Here is a 22553-nt window from a genome sequence, read left to right as displayed (position 1 = left end):
CGTTCTCTCCCTCAGTCCGTCGGTCGGTCTCTATGTCTGTCTGTCCCTCTAGCTGTCTGTCGGTCAGTTCCCCCCTCTCTCATACTTACCATTCCCCGATCTCTGGTGCGGCGCTGCACGGCTGTTATAAAAACTCCGGCGGCTTTTCCTCTTTTGAAAAAGCCGGCCGCCCATTAATCAATCTCGTATTCCCTGCTTTACCCGCCCACCGGCGGCTGTGATTGGTTGCAGTGAGACACGCCCACCACGCTGAGTGACAGGTGTCACACTGCACCCAATCACAGCAGCCGGTGGGCGTGTCTATACTGTGCATTGAAAAAAAATAAATAAATAATTTAAAAAAACGGCGTGCGGTCCCCCCCCATTTTAATACCAGCCAGATAAAGCCATACGGCTGAAGGCTGGTATTCTCAGGATGGGGAGCTCCACGTTATGGGGGGCCCCCCACCCTAACAATATCAGTCAGCAGCCGCCCAGAATTGCCGCATACATTATATGCGACAGTTCTGGGGCTGTACCCGGCTCTTCCCGATTTACCCTGGTGCGTTGGCAAATCGGGGTAATAAGGAGTTATTGGCAGCCCATAGCTGCCAATAAGTCCTAGATTAATCATGTCAGGCGTCTATGAGACACCTTCCATGATTAATCTGTAAGTTACAGTAAAAAAACACACACACCCGAAAAAATCCTTTATTTGAAATAAAAAACACAAACAAATTCCCTCATTACCAATTTATTAACCCCGACAAACCCTCCATGTCCGGCGTACTCCACGGACCTCCAGCGTCGCATCCAGCTCTGCTGCATGGAGGTGACAGGAGCAGCAGAAGACACCGCCGCTCCGGTCACCTCCACGCAGCTAATGAGATGAGTAGCGCGATCAGCTGCTGTCAGTCAGGTAACTCGCGGCCACCGCTGGATCCAGCGGTGGCCGCGGGTAACCTCAGTGACAGCAGCTGATCGCGCTACTCATCTCATTAGCTGCGTGGAGGTGACCGGAGCGGCGGTGTCTTCTGCTGCTCCTGTCACCTCCATGCAGCAGAGCTGGATGCGACGCTGGAGGTCCGTGGAGTACGCCGGACATGGAGGGTTTGTCGGGGTTAATAAATTGGTAATGAGGGAATTTGTTTGTGTTTTTTATTTCAAATAAAGGATTTTTTCGGGTGTGTGTGTTTTTTTACTGTAACTTACAGATTAATCATGGAAGGTGTCTCATAGACGCCTGACATGATTAATCTAGGACTTATTGGCAGCTATGGGCTGCCAATAACTCCTTATTACCCCGATTTGCCAACGCACCAGGGTAAATCGGGAAGAGCCGGGTACAGCCCCAGAACTGTCGCATATAATGTATGCGGCAATTCTGGGCGGCTGCTGACTGATATTGTTAGGGTGGGGGGCCCCCCATAACGTGGAGCTCCCCATCCTGAGAATACCAGCCTTCAGCCGTATGGCTTTATCTGGCTGGTATTAAAATGGGGGGGACCGCACGCCGTTTTATTAATTATTTATTTTTTTTTTTCAATGCACAGTATAGACACGCCCACCGGCTGCTGTGATTGGGTGCAGTGTGACACCTGTCACTCAGCGTGGTGGGCGTGTCTCACTGCAACCAATCACAGCCGCCGGTGGGCGGGTAAAGCAGGGAATACGAGATTGATTAATGAGCGGCCGGCTTTTTCAAATTATAAAAAGCCGCCGAAGCAGTGTGAACGCCGTGCAGCGCCGGTGATCGGGGAACGGTGAGTATGAGAGAGGGGGGGGACACTTCAGTCACTCGGGGGATTAGCGGTCACCGGTGAATCCTTCACAGGTGACCGCTAATCAGTACACGGCACAGACAGAGCCGCAGCATGACTATGAAGTCGGGTGAAGTTCACCCGAGTTCATTCTCATCCCGCTACTCTGTCTTCCGACATGTAGTAACGACATTTTGCATCACACACGTACATTTCACACGGACAACACATACACATGTCAGTTATTTCACTCACGCACACACGGACATTCCACACGCACATACGGCTAGCATACGGGATACACAAGCAGGCCACACATACCATAAAAACGGACCTAAAAAACGGAAAACGGACCCGAAAAACGGCCCGTTTTACACGGACGTGGTTTTCACGGATGTGTGGCGGAGCCCTTAATGTGTGTGTGTGCATGTGTGTGTGTGTGCGTGTGTGTGTGTGCGTGTGTGTGTGCGTGTGTGTGTGTGTGCCACCCCCATGCCCGCAGCAGCCAGGCTGCTCGGATCCGGACCCGCTGTGTGGCTCAAAGGATCCTCCAAACCCGGGGGTCACGCGAACACGCCGAATGAAAAGGGGACGTAGTTGTACAGCCTTGACCATATTCGGTTTGTGACGCCACCCACTGTGTGTGGTGAAGTGGGACACCACCGCTGCTGTTGTGGGATACCTGGGGGAGATGTAGTGGCAGCCTGATGTTAACCCCTTTGTGGGTACGGATGCTTGCCCCAGGGCCCAGTGTCTCTATGCAGGGTATGGCGATGGCAGGGGTTTGCGCGCCCGGATGGACCAGGGGATGTTTGGTTACTCACAATTAAATGAATCATATGAGTCTTTTGATAAACCAAGGTGCTGGTGGCCGGCCGCCAAGGCCGGTTGTACTCTGGTCCCCCACCCGGGCTGGTGGTCGCCGTCTTTTCCTCTGCACTAGTTGTGGTTGTGTGTTTAGACTTCCTGGTATGGAACACGGGAGTCCGCTCCCGGCTTTCTGTGTGCCTGAGGAGCCGTGCCCGTTGACGCTGACCCATGGGATCTATGGGCCCTGGCGGTTGCCCTATCCCTCTCTGTAGGTGGTTGTCTGCTTTTGGGACTTTGGTTGGGACAGGACCTGTAATCCTGCCCTCAATCGGTTGATTAGCTAGACCGTTGGTTCCGGTCCTGGCTTCAGGGTCCGAGTACCCCCTCTGTGCACGGTTTCCGGTCGGGTCTCCGGTGTCGGTACCGGCGGGCTCCAACCCTGTCCCGGTCCTCCTCGGATGTGCCGAGCCGTCTTCTGATGATGGAGACCACCTTCTGCCACCTAGCCAAGGTACCAGGGCTACGACCCTGGCACCGTTCAACTTGAAGTTCTGCTCCGCTGGAGCTACACCTAGCTCCAGCCTCCCCTCCTCTCAACTTGAACTACAACTTAATCTACTGACTGTTTTCCTGCCCCGGGTTGTCTAGACCCCTAGGTGGGCGTTTCATAACCACCTGGTCCCGCCCACTGGTGTGCCCTGAGGGGGGTGACTAGTATTTCAGGTCGGCTGTATGTGACCTAGGTGAGGGAAGGTGTTAAGTGGGGGCGAATTGTGTGACAACCTGGTTTTGCCAGGGCATCACATTCCCCCTTGGTTTAATACAGACCGTCCGCGGGCTGTCCGACCTTCAACATTTATTTAACAGGAACTGAAAATAGAAAAAGGAACAGTTTACAAACATACTAACATTGAATACATTGTTTCTTTTCTTCCCTTACGGGAGGCACTCTGCTTAAACGTTACACATTTAAAACCGGGATGGGACGGACCGGGTCCTTCTCACCTCACCTCCACTCAAAACAACCTGCCCCCTGGCGCCACTGCTAAGCACTGGTGCGCACCCCTTGCCCAAGTCCGGGTGTTGTCCTTACGGGCCGGGTAAAAAGTTAATTAACCGGCAGTCTTTTTCAAGGGCCCCACGTCCAGGGTACCCCTGACCCAGAGGGTAGTCACCAGTTTTGGTGGTGACTGGGCTTCGGCCAACTCTACCACAGGCCCTTCCTCCAATCAGCCTCTCCAGAGACTGCAGCAGGGTGAGAAGGTGGGGACAGGGACTATTTACAAGTCCCAATAGTTTTTGGGTTGACCTGCCAGTTCACGGCCATGATCCATTTTTAAAACTTTTTCAAACTTTTTAAACTGGGAACAGTCCCAACGGGGACTTGCACTGGAGCTACCCGGGGTTCTTGCTACCACTACTGCATGGGGCCGTATGCAATGCATCCCAGAACTCTGAACTTCTATCGGGAACAGCGGTGGTATAGCAGGTGATGCTGTTGCTCCGGGGAGCTGTGCCGGCCGGCACTCTCCCGCCAGGTAGGAAAGAGGCTCCGGCTTTGGGCAGATCAACGAGGTCGGGATGGTCTGTGTACCTCTCTCCTGATGCAGCACTGTATGGGCAGCTCGGCTCTCGCGGGCCCACACCACGGCCACCATTCTCCGGACCTCCGCTTTCTATTCCAGCACCTGCTGCAGCGACTGCGATCGCACCCGGACACAGAATCTCGCTAGCTGCCGCTCCAACCAGGCAGCGGTTCCCATTAGTAAGCGATCTGATTCGTGTTCTTCTGCGGGAATCACCACTCCACCTCGGGGCGCCGCCATTACAGCAGTCGGCGCGGCTCCGCCATCTGAATTAGGCGCGGACATCTTCCCGCTCCTCCCCCTTGGTCTTTTGCAAGCACTCTCTTGTGCGGCAGGTTAGTTTCGTTTTCGGCATCAGGGTGTTGTTTCCTTCTGGCCATGTTTCCAGGGGGCGGGGCTTCAGCTTCGCGCCCTTTCTTGGAGGAGAAGACGCTGGGCTGTAGTTTTTCACTCCTAAAAATGGTGGCAAAAATGGCAACTTCTGAAAATTTTTCAACGGACCACCGCTGACTGTCCAATTCAAGGCGCACTTCCACCAGGTAGGCGGATGGGTTTGAATCCTGTTTGTGACGCCAAGTTTCGGGGTGTGCCACCCACACGCCCGTAGCAGCCGGGCTGCTTTAGCCACCCGCTGTGTGGCTAAAGGGATCCTCCAGACCCGGGCGTCACGCGAACACGCCGAATGAAAAGGGGACGTAGTTGTTCAGCCTTGACCGTATTTGGTTTGTGACGCCACCCACTGTGTGTGGAGAAGTGGGACACCACCGCTGCTGTTGTGGGATACCCAGGGGAGATGTAGTGGCAGCCGGATGTTAACCCCTTCGTGGGTAGGGATGCTTGACCCGGGGCCCAGTGTCTCTATGCAGGGTATGGCGATGGCAGGGGTTTGCGCGCCCAGATGGACCAGAGGATGTTTGGTTACTCACAATGAAATTAATCATATGAGTCTTTTGTTAAACCAAGGTGCTGGTGGCCAGCCGTCACGGCCGGTTGTACTCTGGTCCCCCCCACTAGTTGTGGTTGTGTGTTTAGACTTCCTGGTATGGAACAAGGGAGTCTGCTCCCCGCTTTCTGTGTGCCTGAGGAGCCGTGCCCGCTGACGCTGACCCGTGGGATCTATGGGCCCTGGCGGTTGCCCTATCCCTCTCTGTGGGTGGTTGTCTGTGGCTTCAGGGTCCGAGTACCCCCTCTGTGCACGGTTTCCGGTCGGGTCTCTAGTGTCGGTACCGGCGGGCTCTAACCCTGTCCCGGTCCTCCTTGGATCTGCCGAGCTGTCTTCCCGTCTCCTGCTGACAGAGACCACCATCTGCCACCTAGCCAAGGTACCAGGGCTCCGATCCTGGCACCGTTCAACTTGAACTTCTCCTCCGCTGGAGCTACACCTAGCTCCAGCCTCCACTCCTCTCAACTTGAACTACAACTTAATCTACTGACTGTTTTCCCGCCCCGGGCTGTCTAGACCCATAGGTGGGCATTTCCTAACCACTTGGTCCCGCCCACTGGTGTGCCTATCTTGCCCTGAGGAGGGTGACTAGGGTTTCAGGTCGGCTGTATGTGACCTAGGTCAGAGAAGGTGTTATGCGGGGGCCTATTGTGTGACTACCTGATTTTTCCTGGGCGTCACATGTGTGTATGTGTGTGTGTATGTATGTGTGTGTGTGTGTGTGTGTGTGTGTGTGTGTGTGTGTGTGTGTGTGTGTGTGTGTAATATTGTTTAAATGAATAGGTGTATTATATTCTGTACAGAACCACTTCTCCTATCATGTATACTTGATGTAATTCTCAGTCTCTGTATTATTCTCTCTATATATACACCGTACAGTACCACTTCTCCTGTCCTGTATACTGGGTGTAATTCTCTATAAATTGAATAAAGTCCAGCTCACCATATTGTCTTTCCCTCTTCCCTCTTCATTATGAAGCCCTGGATTCAGCCTCACCATGACAAACAATCTAAAAGAAGAAAGATAGGGAATCGAGCTCTTAAACATACAAAGTATTCTTTATTTGGTTAAAGGACAGTGCATAACACAGCAAAAAGGAGATTCCTGAGTAGCGCGATCAATGAGTTTCAAGTGTATTTGGCACTCTTAAGGGGGCTTTACACGCTACGATATCGCTAATGCAGTCGTTGGGGTCACAGAATTTGTGTCACACATCCGGCCGCATTAGCGAAGCCGTTGCGTGTGACACCAATGAGCGATTTTGCATCGTCACAAAAACGTGCAAAATCGCTCATCGGTGACATGGGGGTCCATTCTCAAATATCGTTACTGCAGCAGTAACGATGTAGTTCGTCGTTCCTGCGGCAGCACACATCGCTCCGTGTGACACCGCAGGAACGAGGAACCTCTCCTTACCTGCCTCCCGGCCGCAATGCGAAGGAAGGAGGTGGGCGGGATGTTACGTCCCGCTCATCTCCGCCCCTCCGCTTCTATTGGGCAGCGGTTGAGTGACGCTGCTGTGACGTCGCTGTGACGCTGAACGAACGGCCCCCTTAGAAAGGAGGCGGTTCGCCAGTCACAGCGACGTCGCCGGGCAGGTAAGTACATGTGACGGGTCTGGGCGATGTTGTGCGGCACGGGCAGCGATTTGCCCGTGTCGCACAACAGATGGGGGCGGGTACCCACGCTAGCGATATCGGTACCGATATCGCAGCGTGTAAAGCGGCCTTTACTCAAGATGATCCGGAAGAACCGGATTCCCTATTTTTCTTCTTTTATAATTTTCTGTATCTGTATTATTATGCATAGATACACTGCATAGCACCACTTATCTTATCCTGTATATATACACTGCACAGTACCATTTCTTTTGTCCTGTATACTGGGTGTAATTCTCAGTATTCTGTATATATACAGTACACTACACAGTAGCACTAATTCTGTTCTGTTGTCGGAGATGCTGCATTGTACTTCCAGACTGTCAGTATTGGTTTATTATTTTTACAGTCCTATGGGCAACTGAAAATAAATCTTGTAAAACATGTTTAAATGGGTTCTCCCAAGTTTGGAGGTTACCCCTTATCTTCTGAATAGTGGATAACTTTCCAGTTGCTGGGGATCCATCCACTGGGACAATCACATTCCTGAGAACTGCAGTTCTGAAGAGCACCACGTAAATGGAGCTGTGGAGGATCATAGGCACTACGGCGCTGTTCACATGTAGCTCTTCATCACTTTCTTAAAGGAGTCATTTGAAGGGCATGACCTAGTAAACTAAAAATGTACTTGACGCATCTATAAGGGATAAGCAGGTTATCCTGTAAAACACACCCCCCGTACCATATCTACCTAAATGAAGACGAGAACCACGACTTTATTGCAGGAATGGCCACAGTTTTATTTTACCGTATATATGTATACCAAACTTGTGGCCCAACATGCCACTCAATTGTTAAACTTAACCTTATACATATATACCCGTATAACCAGAAACACCGATAGATCCGTCCGAGAGGCAAACCATCATTCCTAACCCCCCGGCCGTAACCTCCAAACCGGCCCAGAGGACCACCTCGGCCGTGACCACCCGGCCCGAGGTGAGGGGTAACAACGTTCCATCGTTAATTACCCCTACCCAGAACCTGCGGGACCTCCGCCCACAAGTTCCCATCCACTCCGAAGCCACTCCCCTTGAGCGACTTCGTACCAACAAGCCGACTGTCGGTACTCCCAACCTCTCAGACGGACCTATCACCCCGCTGTGACAACAATAAATTAGCAACTCAACCTTGTATTCTCCTTTATTCCTCTTTTTTTTTTTTTTAAAGTTCTTTTTTTTTTTTTTTTTTTTTTTTTTTTTGAAAAAACCATCACCTTTTCACCTTTTTATTTTTTTTTTTTTTATCTTTTTTTTTTTTTTTTGAACATATACATATAATTATATATCAGGGCGGGCGGGTGGGACACAAAGATCAATCGACGAAAGGGGAGGTAAACAGCACACCCCCCTCTCTTATGCCTCTCCCAACACCCCACCCCTTCCTTGCTCCCCCCCAATCCCCTTACAGCTCCCTACTACCAATCCTGTACTCCCACACATCCCCCATCCCATGCAAACCTATTAACCCTTTCCTAACCTTGCACCCTCCCGATCGTCATGGGGTCCATTCACCCCTATGGGGCTCACTGCCCTTCTTGACGCATCTATAAGGGATAAGCAGGTTATCCTGTAAAACACACCCCCCGTACCATATCTACCTAAATGAAGACGAGAACCACGACTTTATTGCAGGAATGGCCACAGTTTTATTTTACCGTATATATGTATACCAAACTTGTGGCCCAACATGCCACTCAATTGTTAAACTTAACCTTATACATATATACCCGTATAACCAGAAACACCGATAGATCCGTCCGAGAGGCAAACCATCATTCCTAACCCCCCGGCCGTAACCTCCAAACCGGCCCAGAGGACCACCTCGGCCGTGACCACCCGGCCCGAGGTGAGGGGTAACAACGTTCCATCGTTAATTACCCCTACCCAGAACCTGCGGGACCTCCGCCCACAAGTTCCCATCCACTCCGAAGCCACTCCCCTTGAGCGACTTCGTACCAACAAGCCGACTGTCGGTACTCCCAACCTCTCAGACGGACCTATCACCCCGCCACAGGCCGGCCAAGTGACACCCTTACTTGGCCCGGGCCCCCCACACCCCCAGTGCTTGCTCTAGGCCATCCCTCAAACCCAACATCCATAAATCCAGACCCACATCAGTCAGGTGAACCCCATCTCTCCTTAGATACTGCTCCGTGGACTCCTCCAATTCTCTATGCCGCACCACCAACCCACCATTTCTCGCCACAAACCTGCCAATAGCCCGGTTCAGCTTGCTCCGAGCCCTATTAATACGGTCCACCGACCTCCCAAAACGCCACTGCGTCCGAGCTATAATGTCCGACCAAACGATAACTATGCCCGGGAACGCCCTCCACAAATGTAACAGGTCCAGCTTTATATCCCTTTTCAATTCCCTCGCCGACCTTACTCCAAAATCGTTCCCTCCCACATGCAAAATTAACACATCAGGGACACGATCCATACGGCTATAATAAGCCACCTCAGGGCGCACCCTACCCCAGGTCATGCCCCGAATTCCGAGCCACTTTACTCGAGCTTCCGACACCGACACTCCGAGCTGCCGACCGTCACGCCGCACATCCGCCCGCAACGCTCCCCAATACACATAGGAGTGCCCGAGGATCCACACAAGGCATGGACCTATAAAATACAAAGACCACGAATAAAAACAGCAACAGCACAAGAAATTGCCCACAAACCGGCATCTAACACCAACCTTGAATCCCCCACCCCTGACCATCACCTGACCAAGTGAGGCCTGATGTACAAACGGAACCTGGAAGACTCCCACCTCCCAATCCGCCGGATACAATCCTCACTCAAGCCCCACCTGGCGGCCTCCGTTGCCGCCCCAATCCGGAAGGAGTGAGACCCGTACTCACGTGGCTCCTCCCCCACCCTTGCTAGAGCCATCTTCAGCACCGCATTGAATTGATACCGCGACAAAGCCAATCCGTCCGTATGTCTAAGAAAAACACCAGGGTAACCGCCGCGCACCTTTAAAAACTCTGACACATGTAACACTGGGCACAACTGGTGCCCCGGTAAAGCGTACAACACTACTAAGCGCCCCCGGCCCCTCTGATCCGTCTTAGAAAAACGAAGCCGACATTCCACTCTATCCTCCCCCAGCATCACATCACCCAACAGCAAACCACCCATCGCTTGCTTAGTCGGGCTGACCAATTCGCCAATACGAAAGGCCCCAAAAAACGCCAGTACAAAAGCTACCGAGAACAACACCCGCTCATAAGGAGACGAACACAACTCCCCTAAACACCCCACCAAACGCACCAACAATGGCAATGACACAGGCCGCCTACAGTCACGCGACTGGGCCCCTTTTCGAAAACTCTTCATCGCCTGTCGCACCAGAAAATCCTTAGTCGCGTCCCGAACCCCTTGCATCTGGAACAAAAAGGCCAACGCCGCCAACTTGCAACCAATCACCGAAACAGACCTGCCTTCCGAAAAATCCCCACTTATTAACATCAGTACCCCCAACACTCGACCCTTGTAACCCGACTCCATGAACTCCCTACTTTCCAACTCTGCCCATTCCTTCCACACCGCCTGATATCGGCACCAAGTAGCCTCAGACACCGATCTCCGAATTCCCTCAAATGCTATACCGATGCCAGGTCCCACAGCCAGTTCGGGCAAGGTTCCCCCTCCGCGTCCGCTTCCGGCACCAGCTTCCTGAACCTGCAAAACTGAAACCGTGATAGCGCATCAGCCACCTCGTTGCGAATCCCAGGCACATGCCGAGCCACCACGCAAATGTTTAACTCCAAACAACGCAACACTAGATGCCTTAAATACCCCACAACCGGCGGGGATTTTGCCGACAGTGCGTTGATGGAATGCACCACCGCCATGTTGTCACAATGCATGCAAACCCTTCTTCCAGCAAAAACAGGGCCCCACAACTCCACCGCCACAATAATGGGAAACAATTCCAACAGCGCCAAATTCCTCACCAAACCTGCTTCCACCCACCGCCGCGGCCACTTTCCCACGCACCAGCGCGTTTGAAAAATTGCTCCAAAACCTGTCGCCCCAGCCGCATCCGTGTACAATTCCAGCTGGCTATTGGACACCGCCTCGCTCATCCAAAGGGTCCGACCGTTGTACCGGTCCAAGAACTCCTCCCACACCAACAAATCCCCTTTCATCATTTTTGTCACTCTGACAAAGTGATTTGGAGCTTTTACCCCTGCGGTTGCGCTCGCCAGTCTCCTATTAAATATCCGCCCCATCGGCATAATGCGACAAGCGAAATTCAATTTTCCGAGCACTGACTGCAACTCGCGCAACCGCACCTTCTTGGCCTGAGACAAAAACCGCACCGACGCCTTCAAATCCAACAGCTTTCCCTCCGGCAACCGGCATTCCATTGCCAGTGTATCAATTTCGATACCTAAGAAACATAATACCGTCACCGGCCCTTCTGTTTTGTCTTTTGCCAACGGAATACCCAGGCTCCGCGCGATCCGCTCTAACGTAAACAACAACAAGGAGCAAACCGAAGAGCCCGCCGGACCCACGCAAAAGAAGTCATCCAAATAGTGAATCACCGAATGGACTCCTGCCACCTCCTTGACTACCCATTCCACAAACGTACTGAATGCCTCAAAATAAGCACACGAAATGGAACAGCCCATCGGCAGGCAACGATCCACATAGTATTCACCATCCCACATACACCCTAAGAGATGAAAGCTCTCTGGATGCACCGGGAGTAAACGAAAAGCTGCTTCCACATCCGCCTTTGCCATCAGGGCCCCCCGCCCCGCTACCCTTACCAGCTCCAAGGCCCTATCGAACGATACATAACATACCGCCGACAATTCCGGTGATATCCCATCATTCACCGACAATCCCGCCGGATAAGATAAATGATGAATGAGCCGAAATTTGTTCGGCTCCTTCTTAGGTACCACCCCAAGGGGGGAAATCCGTAAATTAGAGAATGGCGGGTCCTGGAATGGGCCCGCCATCCTCCCCAACTCCACCTCCTTCTGCAGCTTTTCCTTCACCACCGCCGGATGTTCTTTTGCGGACCGCAAGTTTCCCGGGCGAAACACCGGCGCCTCAGATTCAAACGGAATCCGAAAGCCCTCTGTAAAACCACGTTCCAACAACTCCGCCGCCCGCACATCCGGGTATCTACTTAAATAGGGAAGCATCGCCTCTACCCTCACTGGCGTCCTCCCTTTTTCCAGACCCCTCCCCCGCCTTTCCTTTGCCTTTCTTGAAGCACCTGGCCAGAGGGTGGGACCCTCCACATCCGGAACACTCGTGTCTGAACCGACAAGAGGCCCCGAACTTACACTGTCCCTCGTTATACTGCCAACAAGCTCCCTTTTTCTGTCCAGCCGAGGACCCGCCACTCGCGCTCGGGCTCCCGGCACCCCCTCGAAAGGGCTGAGCCGGCGCCGTCATTAACCGCATCCACAAAGAAATATCCTTGTGGCCCCACTGGACTCCCGGCCGCAGAGCCTTCCGCTGACGGAACTGCTCATCATATCTCAACCACCCCAAACCGCCGTATACTCTATACGCTTCCCCTATCGCGTCCATATATCCAAATAGGGCGGAACAATGCTCCGGCTCCTTTTCCCCGATCACACTGGCTAAGATAGCAAAGGCCTGCAACCAATTGGTAAACGTCCTCGGGATCAACCTATACCGCCGTTTTTCCTCATCCTCCTTCTCCTTTTTTGTATCACTAGGTTTCACCTTATCCAACTTAAACTTTTCCAAGGGAAGCAGGGAAAAAATTTCCACATACTCCCCCTTCCAAATCTTTTCCCTCACCTCCTTTTTCAAATGAACCCCTAACTGCCCTTCAAAGCACACATAAATTTCACTCCGTGCCCTATCATCCAAACGCACTACCTCATCCTCCTTTTCTTTTTCCTTTTCCGCCTCCTTACTCGCACCCACGGAAGCCGCCCCACCAGCCTCCTGTCCCGTACCTGCCGCCGAGGTCGTGTCCCCCGCAGCAACATCGCGCACCGGCGCTTCTGTCCGCACCACCTCCGTGGGGCCCACCCACGCCCCCACCGGAGCCCCAGGCCCAGTCCGACTACCCCGTTCCGCAGACAACCCCTGCAACACCCCCAAAAGCTGCCCCCAAAACTCTGGACCCGGTAAACCAGACTGCCCGACCGCACTCGCCCCCAGCGCAACGCGTCCCGCGACGGAACCCCCGCCCTCGCCCGCGCTACCCACAGCATGTAACATTTTTGTTGTCTGCTCACCAGGCTGCCGTTGAGCCGACGCCGGAACAGCCGTGCCACGATCTTCCAGCTGCCGCTCCGTCCGACCTGCCGCTGCTCCTTCTTCCTCGCTGGAGTCTGATACGCTGCCGAAATCCTCAGGGGGGACCAGCGAGGGGACAGCCCGCACCTGGTGGCCGTCGACCCCCACGGTCACCGCACCCCGCTCATCCGGGCGACTCCTGCTTGACCTCTTCCTTTTCTCCCGCCGTGGCGCCCTGCTGCCGTCTCTTCCCGCTGTAATCGTGATATCCTGCTGCGCCGCCCCTTCTCCTGTCGTCCTCAGTGGGCTCCCTCCCTGCCGACTGCCGGAAGGCCGTGCCGAGCTTGCTCCTCGCCGGGACCCACCCCCAGCACGCTCCTCGCCGGGGGGGACCGTGACTACCGATCTCCTCTGTGCCTGCGGGCCACCGTACCCCTCCTCCGATCTCCTGACCTCGCCGCTCACATCCGCTCCCGTCCCCCGTCCTGTTGCTCTCCCCTGCGGCCTGCAGGGAGTCTCCTCCGGCAATCCGGCACGCCGAGCGCCACCCCCAGCCGGCACATCACTGGGGGCTGCCGTCATCCATGCTCCGGTCTGGTGCTGCGCAGGCCGCGGACCGGAAGTGGGCCTCGCAGAGGCTCCGCCCACCCCCGACCCACGGGATCTCCGTCGCGGATTCCTCCCGGTGGCCGGCTGCTCCCCTAGGTTAGTTGGAGGGCTCCGCCGCTGCTCCGGAGGGTCCCCGCAGGGGCTCCTTGATCTGATTCTCCCCCTCCAGCTGGGGGAGTAGCGCTCCGGCGGTCGCGCCCGCCGAGCACGTAGCCACGGCCCGGGCGCTGGAACAGCAGGCGGCGCCGCTCCAGCCCCACAGACCGCTGCCAGCTGCTGCCTCAGGGCATCCACTCCCATGACCTCGGATGCCCCCCGCACCATCTCCAGGAGTTCAGCAAGGGCAGCCATGGCAGGAAGCAGCAGCAGCACTACGTCCTGGGACACAAAGATCAATCGACGAAAGGGGAGGTAAACAGCACACCCCCCTCTCTTATACCTCTCCCAACACCCCACCCCTTCCTTGCTCCCCCCCAATCCCCTTACAGCTCCCTACTACCAATCCTGTACTCCCACACATCCCCCATCCCATGCAAACCTATTAACCCTTTCCTAACCTTGCACCCTCCCGATCGTCATGGGGTCCATTCACCCCTATGGGGCTCACTGCCCTTCTTGTCAGTCTTGATGGGTGTTATAGTATGTGTGCTGGTGGTGTTTGTGGGCCAGGGCTGGGTTTTATTTTGTCCCAGTCCGGGAGTCTGGCAGCAAGATTTAAATGCGCGCAGCCATGTTTGTTACTTACCGCCGCCCCCACCGGAAGTCACGTGTGTTATCACAGCTGTTGAAAACAGCTGATGTGTGCCGATCCACGCCGCCTGCCCGCGGCAGGGGGCAGGGCTTAACGGGACACGATCCTGGACGGATATATCCGTCCAAGGTCGTGAAGGGGTTAATACTGCAGTTATTATAGAGCTTACTACTGGAGAATATTCTATACACACAAGCCTATCTCCTCAACTTTAGACTACTGCAATTTAAACATCTTTAATTACATCATGGTCACTTGACTCAAGTAAAAAGGTTCTTAACCCCTTTATGACCAAGGCTGTAAATCTTTGCTGTGCTTTAATGCAGGCTCACCTTTGATCAGCAGGCATGTGCAGCTAACAGATGTAGGTGGATCTCCAATCCACCTGCGCTTGTTAACCACTTAGATCACATGATCAACTTTGACAGCACAATCTACCATGCTGTGGTGGAGATCGCACTGTTCCCCAGTCATTGGCAGCAGTCATCCTACATAGATGTCCTTTTAAAATGGTACAATTCACAACAGGGGTTTGATCCATGATTTGCTCAATAGATTTTGCTTTGTGTATTTTGTCCATGTACTTTGCTAATCTTGTTTTGTCATGGGGTCATGCTCCTGTGTTTTGCTGTTGTCATGTTTTAATTTGTTTTAACTTTTGGTACTAAAGGGTTTTTTTGCACATTTATTCTTTGTATTAGTTGTGTTCCTGTGTGCAGTGTGTTTAAGCTCTGTCCTGCCTTAACATTTAGCAAATTAGAAACAGTACGCCATTGTGAGGCTTCAAGCAGAATGATCTCCGATGGAAGTGGCCACTGAGCTTAGAGTGTCAGCCAGTTGCAACAGAAACTGGAAGAGTCACAGAAATTGACATCCTTTGCTAACATCCCACACTGACTGGTTCGTTGTAAACCATGGCCTTCAGAATCCGATGAATGCATAGGACTACAGGCACATTTCAAACATGAGTCACTTAATGTCACATCAGTTTTGTTTACCTTTATTCTTCACATTATTATGACAGACATTGCCTTCCTTCCTTCCTTTCGGTGAAGTACTCTTTATGCTGTCCCTAGCTATCTGGGAATAGGTCCTCAATACTCCAGGGTCTGTGCCTCCTTTGCTCCAATACTGCTCACCTTTGTCCACTTCAGGGCCTTGGTGGCTCTAAGCCCATTGGGGTGAGCTACAGGCTCCAGAGGTTACCTTGGGATTCCCTGATGGCCCCAGCATTGAGGCCACATCTCACTTTGAACCCACTGTCTGACTCCCTCTGGAGCTCTTTCCCAGCCATTTGCCCTGCCATTTCTCAGTCCTCCAATTACTTTTTAGCCCATCTTATCAAACACCTCTTAACTCTGCCAGCTAACCCAATTGCTGGAACAACCTTTGACAATCTGTTCAACAATCCTAGGTCTGCTACATCCTAAGAGTATTCCTTTCCAATACACTTAAATATCCACACATGCATTTGTAATAAATGGCAGAACATACATAAAACATAACAGTCACATCATGAGACATTGCCCACCTATTACACATGAGCACTTGAGATGTCTGTATATCTATCCAAATATGAGTGTTAGTCTTGTGTCAATGCCCACCTCAATAAAAATTTCAATTACTTACCACTTAATATTTTAGTAAGGCCTGATCTACTTTACCCCACTCACTTTGCAGTGATGCAACAAACAATTAATTGAAAAATGTTTTATTGTGAAAAATGTTACAGTAATTATGAGCAGGCAGGCATTTAGGTAGAGAACTACTTCTGGTATAATCTGGATTCATTTCTGGAAGAGGATATTAATCTGTTGGAAGGAAACAAGAGTTTTAATTGGACGACAAACCAAAACAAGTAACATTTCAGAAAAAAAAAAAAGTTACAAAGTACTTTTTCAAGAGGAAAAAAAAAAAAAAAAAAAAAATCTTGCTTTACAACTTTTCAAAGGTTTTTTTTTTAAGCATTAACCAAAATACAAACAGTGGATGGCCAAAAGGAGAAATCAATGCTTTGTTGATCACACCAATTTTTAATTTAAATTGAGAAAATCTGCACTCAAAGATGTTTGGACCTCTCCCCACAGAGCCACCAAAAACTGGATATAGGATTGCTGAAATACTTCAGACTTCATGTAATCTCACAGGTGCAATGATGAGAGCGGTCCTTTGACAACTTCAAGGATCTCTTGTTCTTTACCTTAAAGATAGTTCTTGAATGACTTTGATAGTGTTTGGGGTGGGAGTCATTGTCATGCTGCAGAATAAATTTGGAGCCAGATGTTTGATGGTATGGCATGATGTATCAGTCTATTTGTCCACACTGAGGACACCAACAAATGAACAATCGTGATAAGTTAACAGATTTGTTGGTAAGTGAAAGAAACTTTGTGTAGCATACCACACCATGCATAATTCCTATTGGAACTTTATGGCCAACAGCATCAGCTCAGATCTGGCAGTAACCAAGTGGGACCCAGCTTTGCATTAATATGCTTTGGTTACAGCACTCTGAACAACCAGCTTCTTTAGCAATGAGCTTTTGTGGCTTACCCTCCTTGTAGAGTGTCAATGACTGCCTTCTGGACATCTGTCAAGTCAGCAGTCTTCCCCATGATTGTATAGTCTACTGACCCAGACTAGGTGATCATTTTAAATGCTTAGTAAGCCTTTGCAGGGGTTTGGTGGTAATTATTCTAATTTTCTGAGATAATGACTTGGGTATTCATTGGCTGAAAGTCATAATCATCAACATTAACATAAATAAACACTTGAAATGGATCACTCTGTAATAACTATATAACATAAGTTTCCCTTTTGTATTGAATTACAAAAAGTTAACTGAGGATATTCTAGATGTATTGATGCACTTTTATATCGGAGTTCACTTGCATGGTGACAGACGGCACTGACAAGTGCAGTCCGATATATGCAGAGCAAAGCAATGAAGATTGAGCGATTAATCTCTTCACTTGTTATCTCATACTCAGATGTCATCAGTGCAGTCCAACATGTCACATAAGTATCGGATAACTGGTGAAGAGAAAAGATCTAATCTCTCCATCTTCCCTTTGGTCTGTATCTGTATATATCGCACTGCACTCAGTTGTCAGTGTTGTGCGATGTGTCATATGCACCCATAGACATATTGGTGTGTGATCTGAGATAACTGCCAATCACAGGATGCAGCCATTTTTCCCTCATGTTGAAATAGCAGAAAAAAAAAAAAAACACACCACACAATGCACACGAACTTGTGGGGGCAGAGTCCTTCTCTTCAACATCTGGATTTGGTTCTGTGCCATCTGATGTATTTGATGGCTCTTCATTGCCTTGTGTAGCCACCTATATTGCGGAACAAAAAAAAAAAAAAAAAAGTCAGGCCTCTATATTGTATGGTTTGCTTCTATAGTGTATCAAAATATTGCATTATAAGGGCTCATGAGCACGTGTGCATATTACATGCATTTACGCTGCATTTAGCACTGCAGCGTCAAGCATGCGTCTCCAGCACAATGTAGATTATAAACAATTGTGCGCACAATGCTTTTTTGAACGCAGCGATTTGGATGCCAAAATTGACAAATCAATGTGTTCAAAAAAGCAGCATGTCAATTTGTGCGTTTTGGATTCAGCTCCCACTCTATGGGAGAGGCAGCATCCCGAGCGCATGAAATAAGCATGTAATCTGCCGAAACACTGCATCTATTACAGTGTTTCTGCAGCGATTTGAAGCGCACATGTGCTGTCAAATCGCTGTAGAAATTTCAGCATGTACATGCAAACACAGCCCAAGCGTCAAATTATATATAATATATATATATATTCTCTCTGCAGCAGAGGGATTTGGGGCCTGAAGTGCACACACACTTGATAATTCTTGTCCACATCTTCCCTACACACTCATTTTAGCAGATTGCAGGTGCACATGGGAGAATGGAGACATTACCACCAGACTGCTCCTGGGAGTCAGTTGTCTTTGCAAGGGGTGGGGGGTGTAAATATATGCAGAGAAATCCCATTAGTCAGTAAGCATTTCTACTGTGGTGGGAAATTGGCATGGGGAGAACATTAATATGTCCAGTGGACATCAGACTCCTTGTAGATAAGGCAATAAGGAACAGGTTACCTCATTTACTTGTGTAGTTTCTTTCAGCATCACAACACCCTCATTCTCTTCTACTTCCAGATCTGTTTCAGTGTCATTCTTGGACTTATTTTCTTCGCTGTCTACTTCTGACTCACTAGGCTGAAAAGGACAAGGTTAGATTAAAGTTAACCTGTCATCTCTAGAACCTTTGGGCATAATGTTCCAGAGCAGAAAGTGATGGACCTCACATTTCTCCTGTAGATGCTTCCAATTGTGCCAATTACACAGATTTCATTTGGAAGCTGCAGCAAAAAAAGTAAAAAAAACTGCAGGTTTGAGACTCATGAGACTATCTACACAATTTATAAATATCCCTTGTGAAGGTCAGAAGTACTTTTGTGCTGTGGGAACATTGCACCACACTGAATCTTCACATACAAGAGGTTTTATTAATTGAGGTTTTGGACACTCAATGATCCATTTATAAAATATGCAAGTTATCAATACCAGTCAATTGCTACATGGAAGCACCTACTGGACTCTGCTCCAAAATTAGCAGCATACATAATGTTATGCATGCGCTCTCTTTCTTTAATGGCACTATATAAATGAATTATATTATTTTTCTAATGATCTCTTTATCTATGCTACTACATACATGGACTGTTAGGGTAAGTTCACACACCGACGCTGCGTTTGTGCGTTTTTTTGTGGCAAAAACGCACCCACGGCAGAAACACGTATGTTTTTACCGCTTTTTTTTTTTATCAGTGAACAATGCCATTAAAGATAAAAGAAAAAAAAAAAAAGTCTGTCATTTCCTTCAATATGTTCTTAATTCTCCACTAGAGTATGTAGGAGAGCAGCCAGCTGCAGAACTAGAAGGCTCAGCATGCTCCATCCAGGACTGTATGCTGGAGGGAGAGGCAGGGGTGCAGAACTACAAGACTTAGTATACTCCATCCACTAGTGCATGCAGGAGAGCAGACAGCAGCTGCAGAACTACAAGGCTCAGCATACTCCATCCAAAACTGTATGCAGGAGTTTTTCCCCCCTAAAAATGTGGGCTTTGCCATATTTTTTTATATGCTAGCCAGGTACAGCAGGAAGGTACAGCTGCCCCAACCCCCAGCTGCTTATTTGTACCTGGCTGGGAACCAAAAATATAGGGAAGCCCTTTCATTAATTTCATGAACTTAAAAAAAAAAAAAAAAAACAAAACACCACTACATGGGCTTTGCCAATCCCCAGCTGCCAGGTACAACTAGGCAGCTGGGGATTGGAATCCACAGTGCAGAGTGGCCAAGCTTTCTGGGCACCCCCGCTGTGAATTGCTGTCAGCCGCCACCCCAGAAAATGGCGCTTTCATAGAAGCGCCATCTTCTGGCGCTGAATCCAACTGTCCTGATGTCAGGTGACTCGCTGGGTAAAAATGGGGTTAGGGCTAGCTGTATATTATCAGCTGGCCATAAGCCCGACATTCATGGTGTCACGCCATTAGACATGGCCACCATGAATTTCTAGTACAGAAACACAATTAGTGACTCCATCTTTATTGAAATAAAGACCCCCTCCCTCCGCAGTAATCCTGGGTCAAGGGACCCGCGGCGTCAAATCCGGATCAAATATCTGATCGGTTTGCTGAAGGCAAAGCGATCAGATGTAATTCAGGCCCATGAACCTGACACACACACACACACACACACACAGTAATCAGTGAAGCGGTCTCCTGACTGCATCAGCTGATAGTTTAAGCCAGCCAGACTTACGATCAGCTGATGCGTCAGGTGCCACATCAGGTGATCACCGCTAGGTCCTGCAGCTATCGGACATGCCTGAGAGCCTGCACACAGCGAGGGTGGCGGTATCGGGAGAGGAGCTGGGAGCGGACATGGCACCGGGAGTCCACAGACAGGTGAGTATGAGTACTTTTTCTACTGTTCACTTTTGATTTCGCAGCTGCTTCCACCTCCTGGCTGGACATAGCGCCGGGCGGGAGGTGGAAGCAGCGGTGGCGGTATCGGGAGGATTCACGCTTGTTTCCAAAAAGGAATCCTCTTGTACATGTCACTTTACTACTCACCCCTTGCGTTTATAGCTGAATTTTTAGTCATAGAAACGCACTAAAAACGGAGCTGTATTTGCAATTTGCTTTTTTCATTGCGTTTAACATCTCATTGAACTCAATGGGTGGAAAATGAAGTGAAAAAGTGAAAAACGCTGTATGCAGACAGTAAAAATTAAAAATCAGACTTTGCTGGGGAAGCAAAGTAATGCAGTTTTCTGAGCAAAAACGCACCCGAAAAAACACCGTGAAAAATGCACTGCTCATATAGCCTTAAGGTGCTTTCACATGAGCATTTTTTTCTTTTTAACTGCAGTACGAATGGATTTTTTTGCTGCAAAGCCAGATCCTTTACAAATGCGTTATTTCAATGCATTTGCAGTTGAATTGCAGCAATATTCACTCACATGCGGTTGCGTGCAGCATACCCTGGATCTGTTGCTTTGTGGTAGCTTACCTTTTTCAAAAACGCTACTTGCGGCATTTGTCCTCAGGCAAAATACTGCATTTCAATGGGCGTTGATCCTGCTGTACCGGAAGTCGCCGTATCTTGATAGACAGGATCCAGTTTCCTGTACTGAGCATGCCTAGAAAGCAGCTTGGCATGGTCAGTACAGAAATCTTAGACAGAAGACCAGGATCGTGGAGGGGTGAGGGAGTAATAAAGATAGAGTACAAGTGTGTCTATTTATAATAAAGTTTGTTTTTTTTTAACCCTTTATTGGAGGAGATTCTTAATGGCCAGGTCAAACTGCTTGACATTACGAATTTTGGGCTTTATACCAGCTGGTAAAACAAAAGCTGGTATTGATCCCTTAATAGTCAGCGTGGCATCCAGCACCAGGGCCGCTGGAAGAGTTTGTTACAGAACCAGAAGATTACACTTCTATGAAAGTGCCATATTCTCAGGAAGCTGTGGACTGCAATTCACAGCGGGGGGGGGGGGGGCAGAAAGCTTGGGCCACCCTGCCTGCAGATTCCAATCCCCAGCTACCTAGTTATAACTGGCTGGACAAAAATTGGGCAAAGCCCACAGTTTTTATGAAAAAAAAAAAAAAAAAAAAAAAAAAAAAAAAAGCTTCCCTATATTTTTTGGTTCCCAGCTGTGTACAAATAGGTAGTTGGGGGTTAGGAGCAGCCTGTATCTGCCTGCTGTACCTGGCTAGCATATATGGCAAGTAAGGCGAAGCCCACGTCATTTTTTTAGGATTGTGTTTGGGAGGTTTTTTTTTGTTTTAATTCATTAAAAAAAAACAAAAAAACCCACTACATTGGCTTCGCCAATCCAGCACCCGAGCATTTTACTGCTCACTCATCCCTACTCCTGAGTCCCGACCACACGGCCTGCTGAACAAGTAATCAGATCAGCTGATTCCAGTGCTGGCTAATTACTTGTTCTGTGTCCCCCTGCATACATCACAGGGTGTGCACGCTGTGAGGTCAGCGAAGTTCTGCCAGCACTGGAGTCTGCTGATCAGCTGAGTTCAGACCTCAGTCCACACACTGCGATGGATGATGGATGCAGGAGAACACAAGCAATTGGCCAACACTGGAGTCAGCTGATCTGAACTCCTGACCACACAGCCCGCACACAGTCACACGTGTTTGGCAGCAGGCAGTGACTGTTAACCTGCAACCATCGCAGCGTGTATGGGTTGTGAGATCAGGAGTTCAGCTGACAACAGTGCTGGCAGATAAAATTCTGTGTCCTGCTTCATCCATCGCAGCAGCCATAAAAAAGTAGCAGGATTTGGTAAACCAACAATTGCATGTCTTGCACATCCAATCCACAGGATCCGGTCATATGCGTTGTGTTTTTTGCTGACCAAAAAAAAAAAAAAAAAAAAAAATAAAAGCTGGTGTGAAAGCACCCTTAGGCAGGGATTAGCAATATGCACCCAGAACTGCTCGTGGTTCTGAGTTCATATTGCACCTGACAAGTTCCCTTTAAGCATGCTGAATAAGCTGTCCTATACGTTTAGTATCTATACTACTAACCTCGAGAATCATATTGCAAGGTAATTTTTACCATAGTGAATATGAGAAATAA

At 49.8% G+C, this 22553-nt stretch overlaps 1 protein-coding gene across 1 annotated transcript in view; it reads right to left on the bottom strand.

Moving 5' to 3' along the window:
- Positions 1-3405: 3405 nt before the first annotated feature.
- LOC142303053 (uncharacterized) overlaps positions 3406-22553 on the bottom strand; it is a 45251-nt gene continuing 26103 nt past the window's right edge. Inside the window, exons 6-8 of the mRNA XM_075344187.1 lie at positions 18478-18597; positions 17603-17693; positions 3406-3419 (exon numbers count right to left, since the gene is read on the bottom strand). Coding sequence (XP_075200302.1) covers positions 3406-3419; positions 17603-17693; positions 18478-18597 — 225 coding nt within the window. The remainder of the gene's footprint in view (positions 3420-17602; positions 17694-18477; positions 18598-22553) is intronic.

Source organism: Anomaloglossus baeobatrachus, chromosome 1 (genome assembly GCF_048569485.1).
Source record: "Anomaloglossus baeobatrachus isolate aAnoBae1 chromosome 1, aAnoBae1.hap1, whole genome shotgun sequence".
Taxonomy (NCBI): domain Eukaryota; kingdom Metazoa; phylum Chordata; class Amphibia; order Anura; family Aromobatidae; genus Anomaloglossus; species Anomaloglossus baeobatrachus.
Note: the sequence above shows the minus strand (reverse complement) of the source record. Positions and strands in the feature narration are given on the sequence as shown.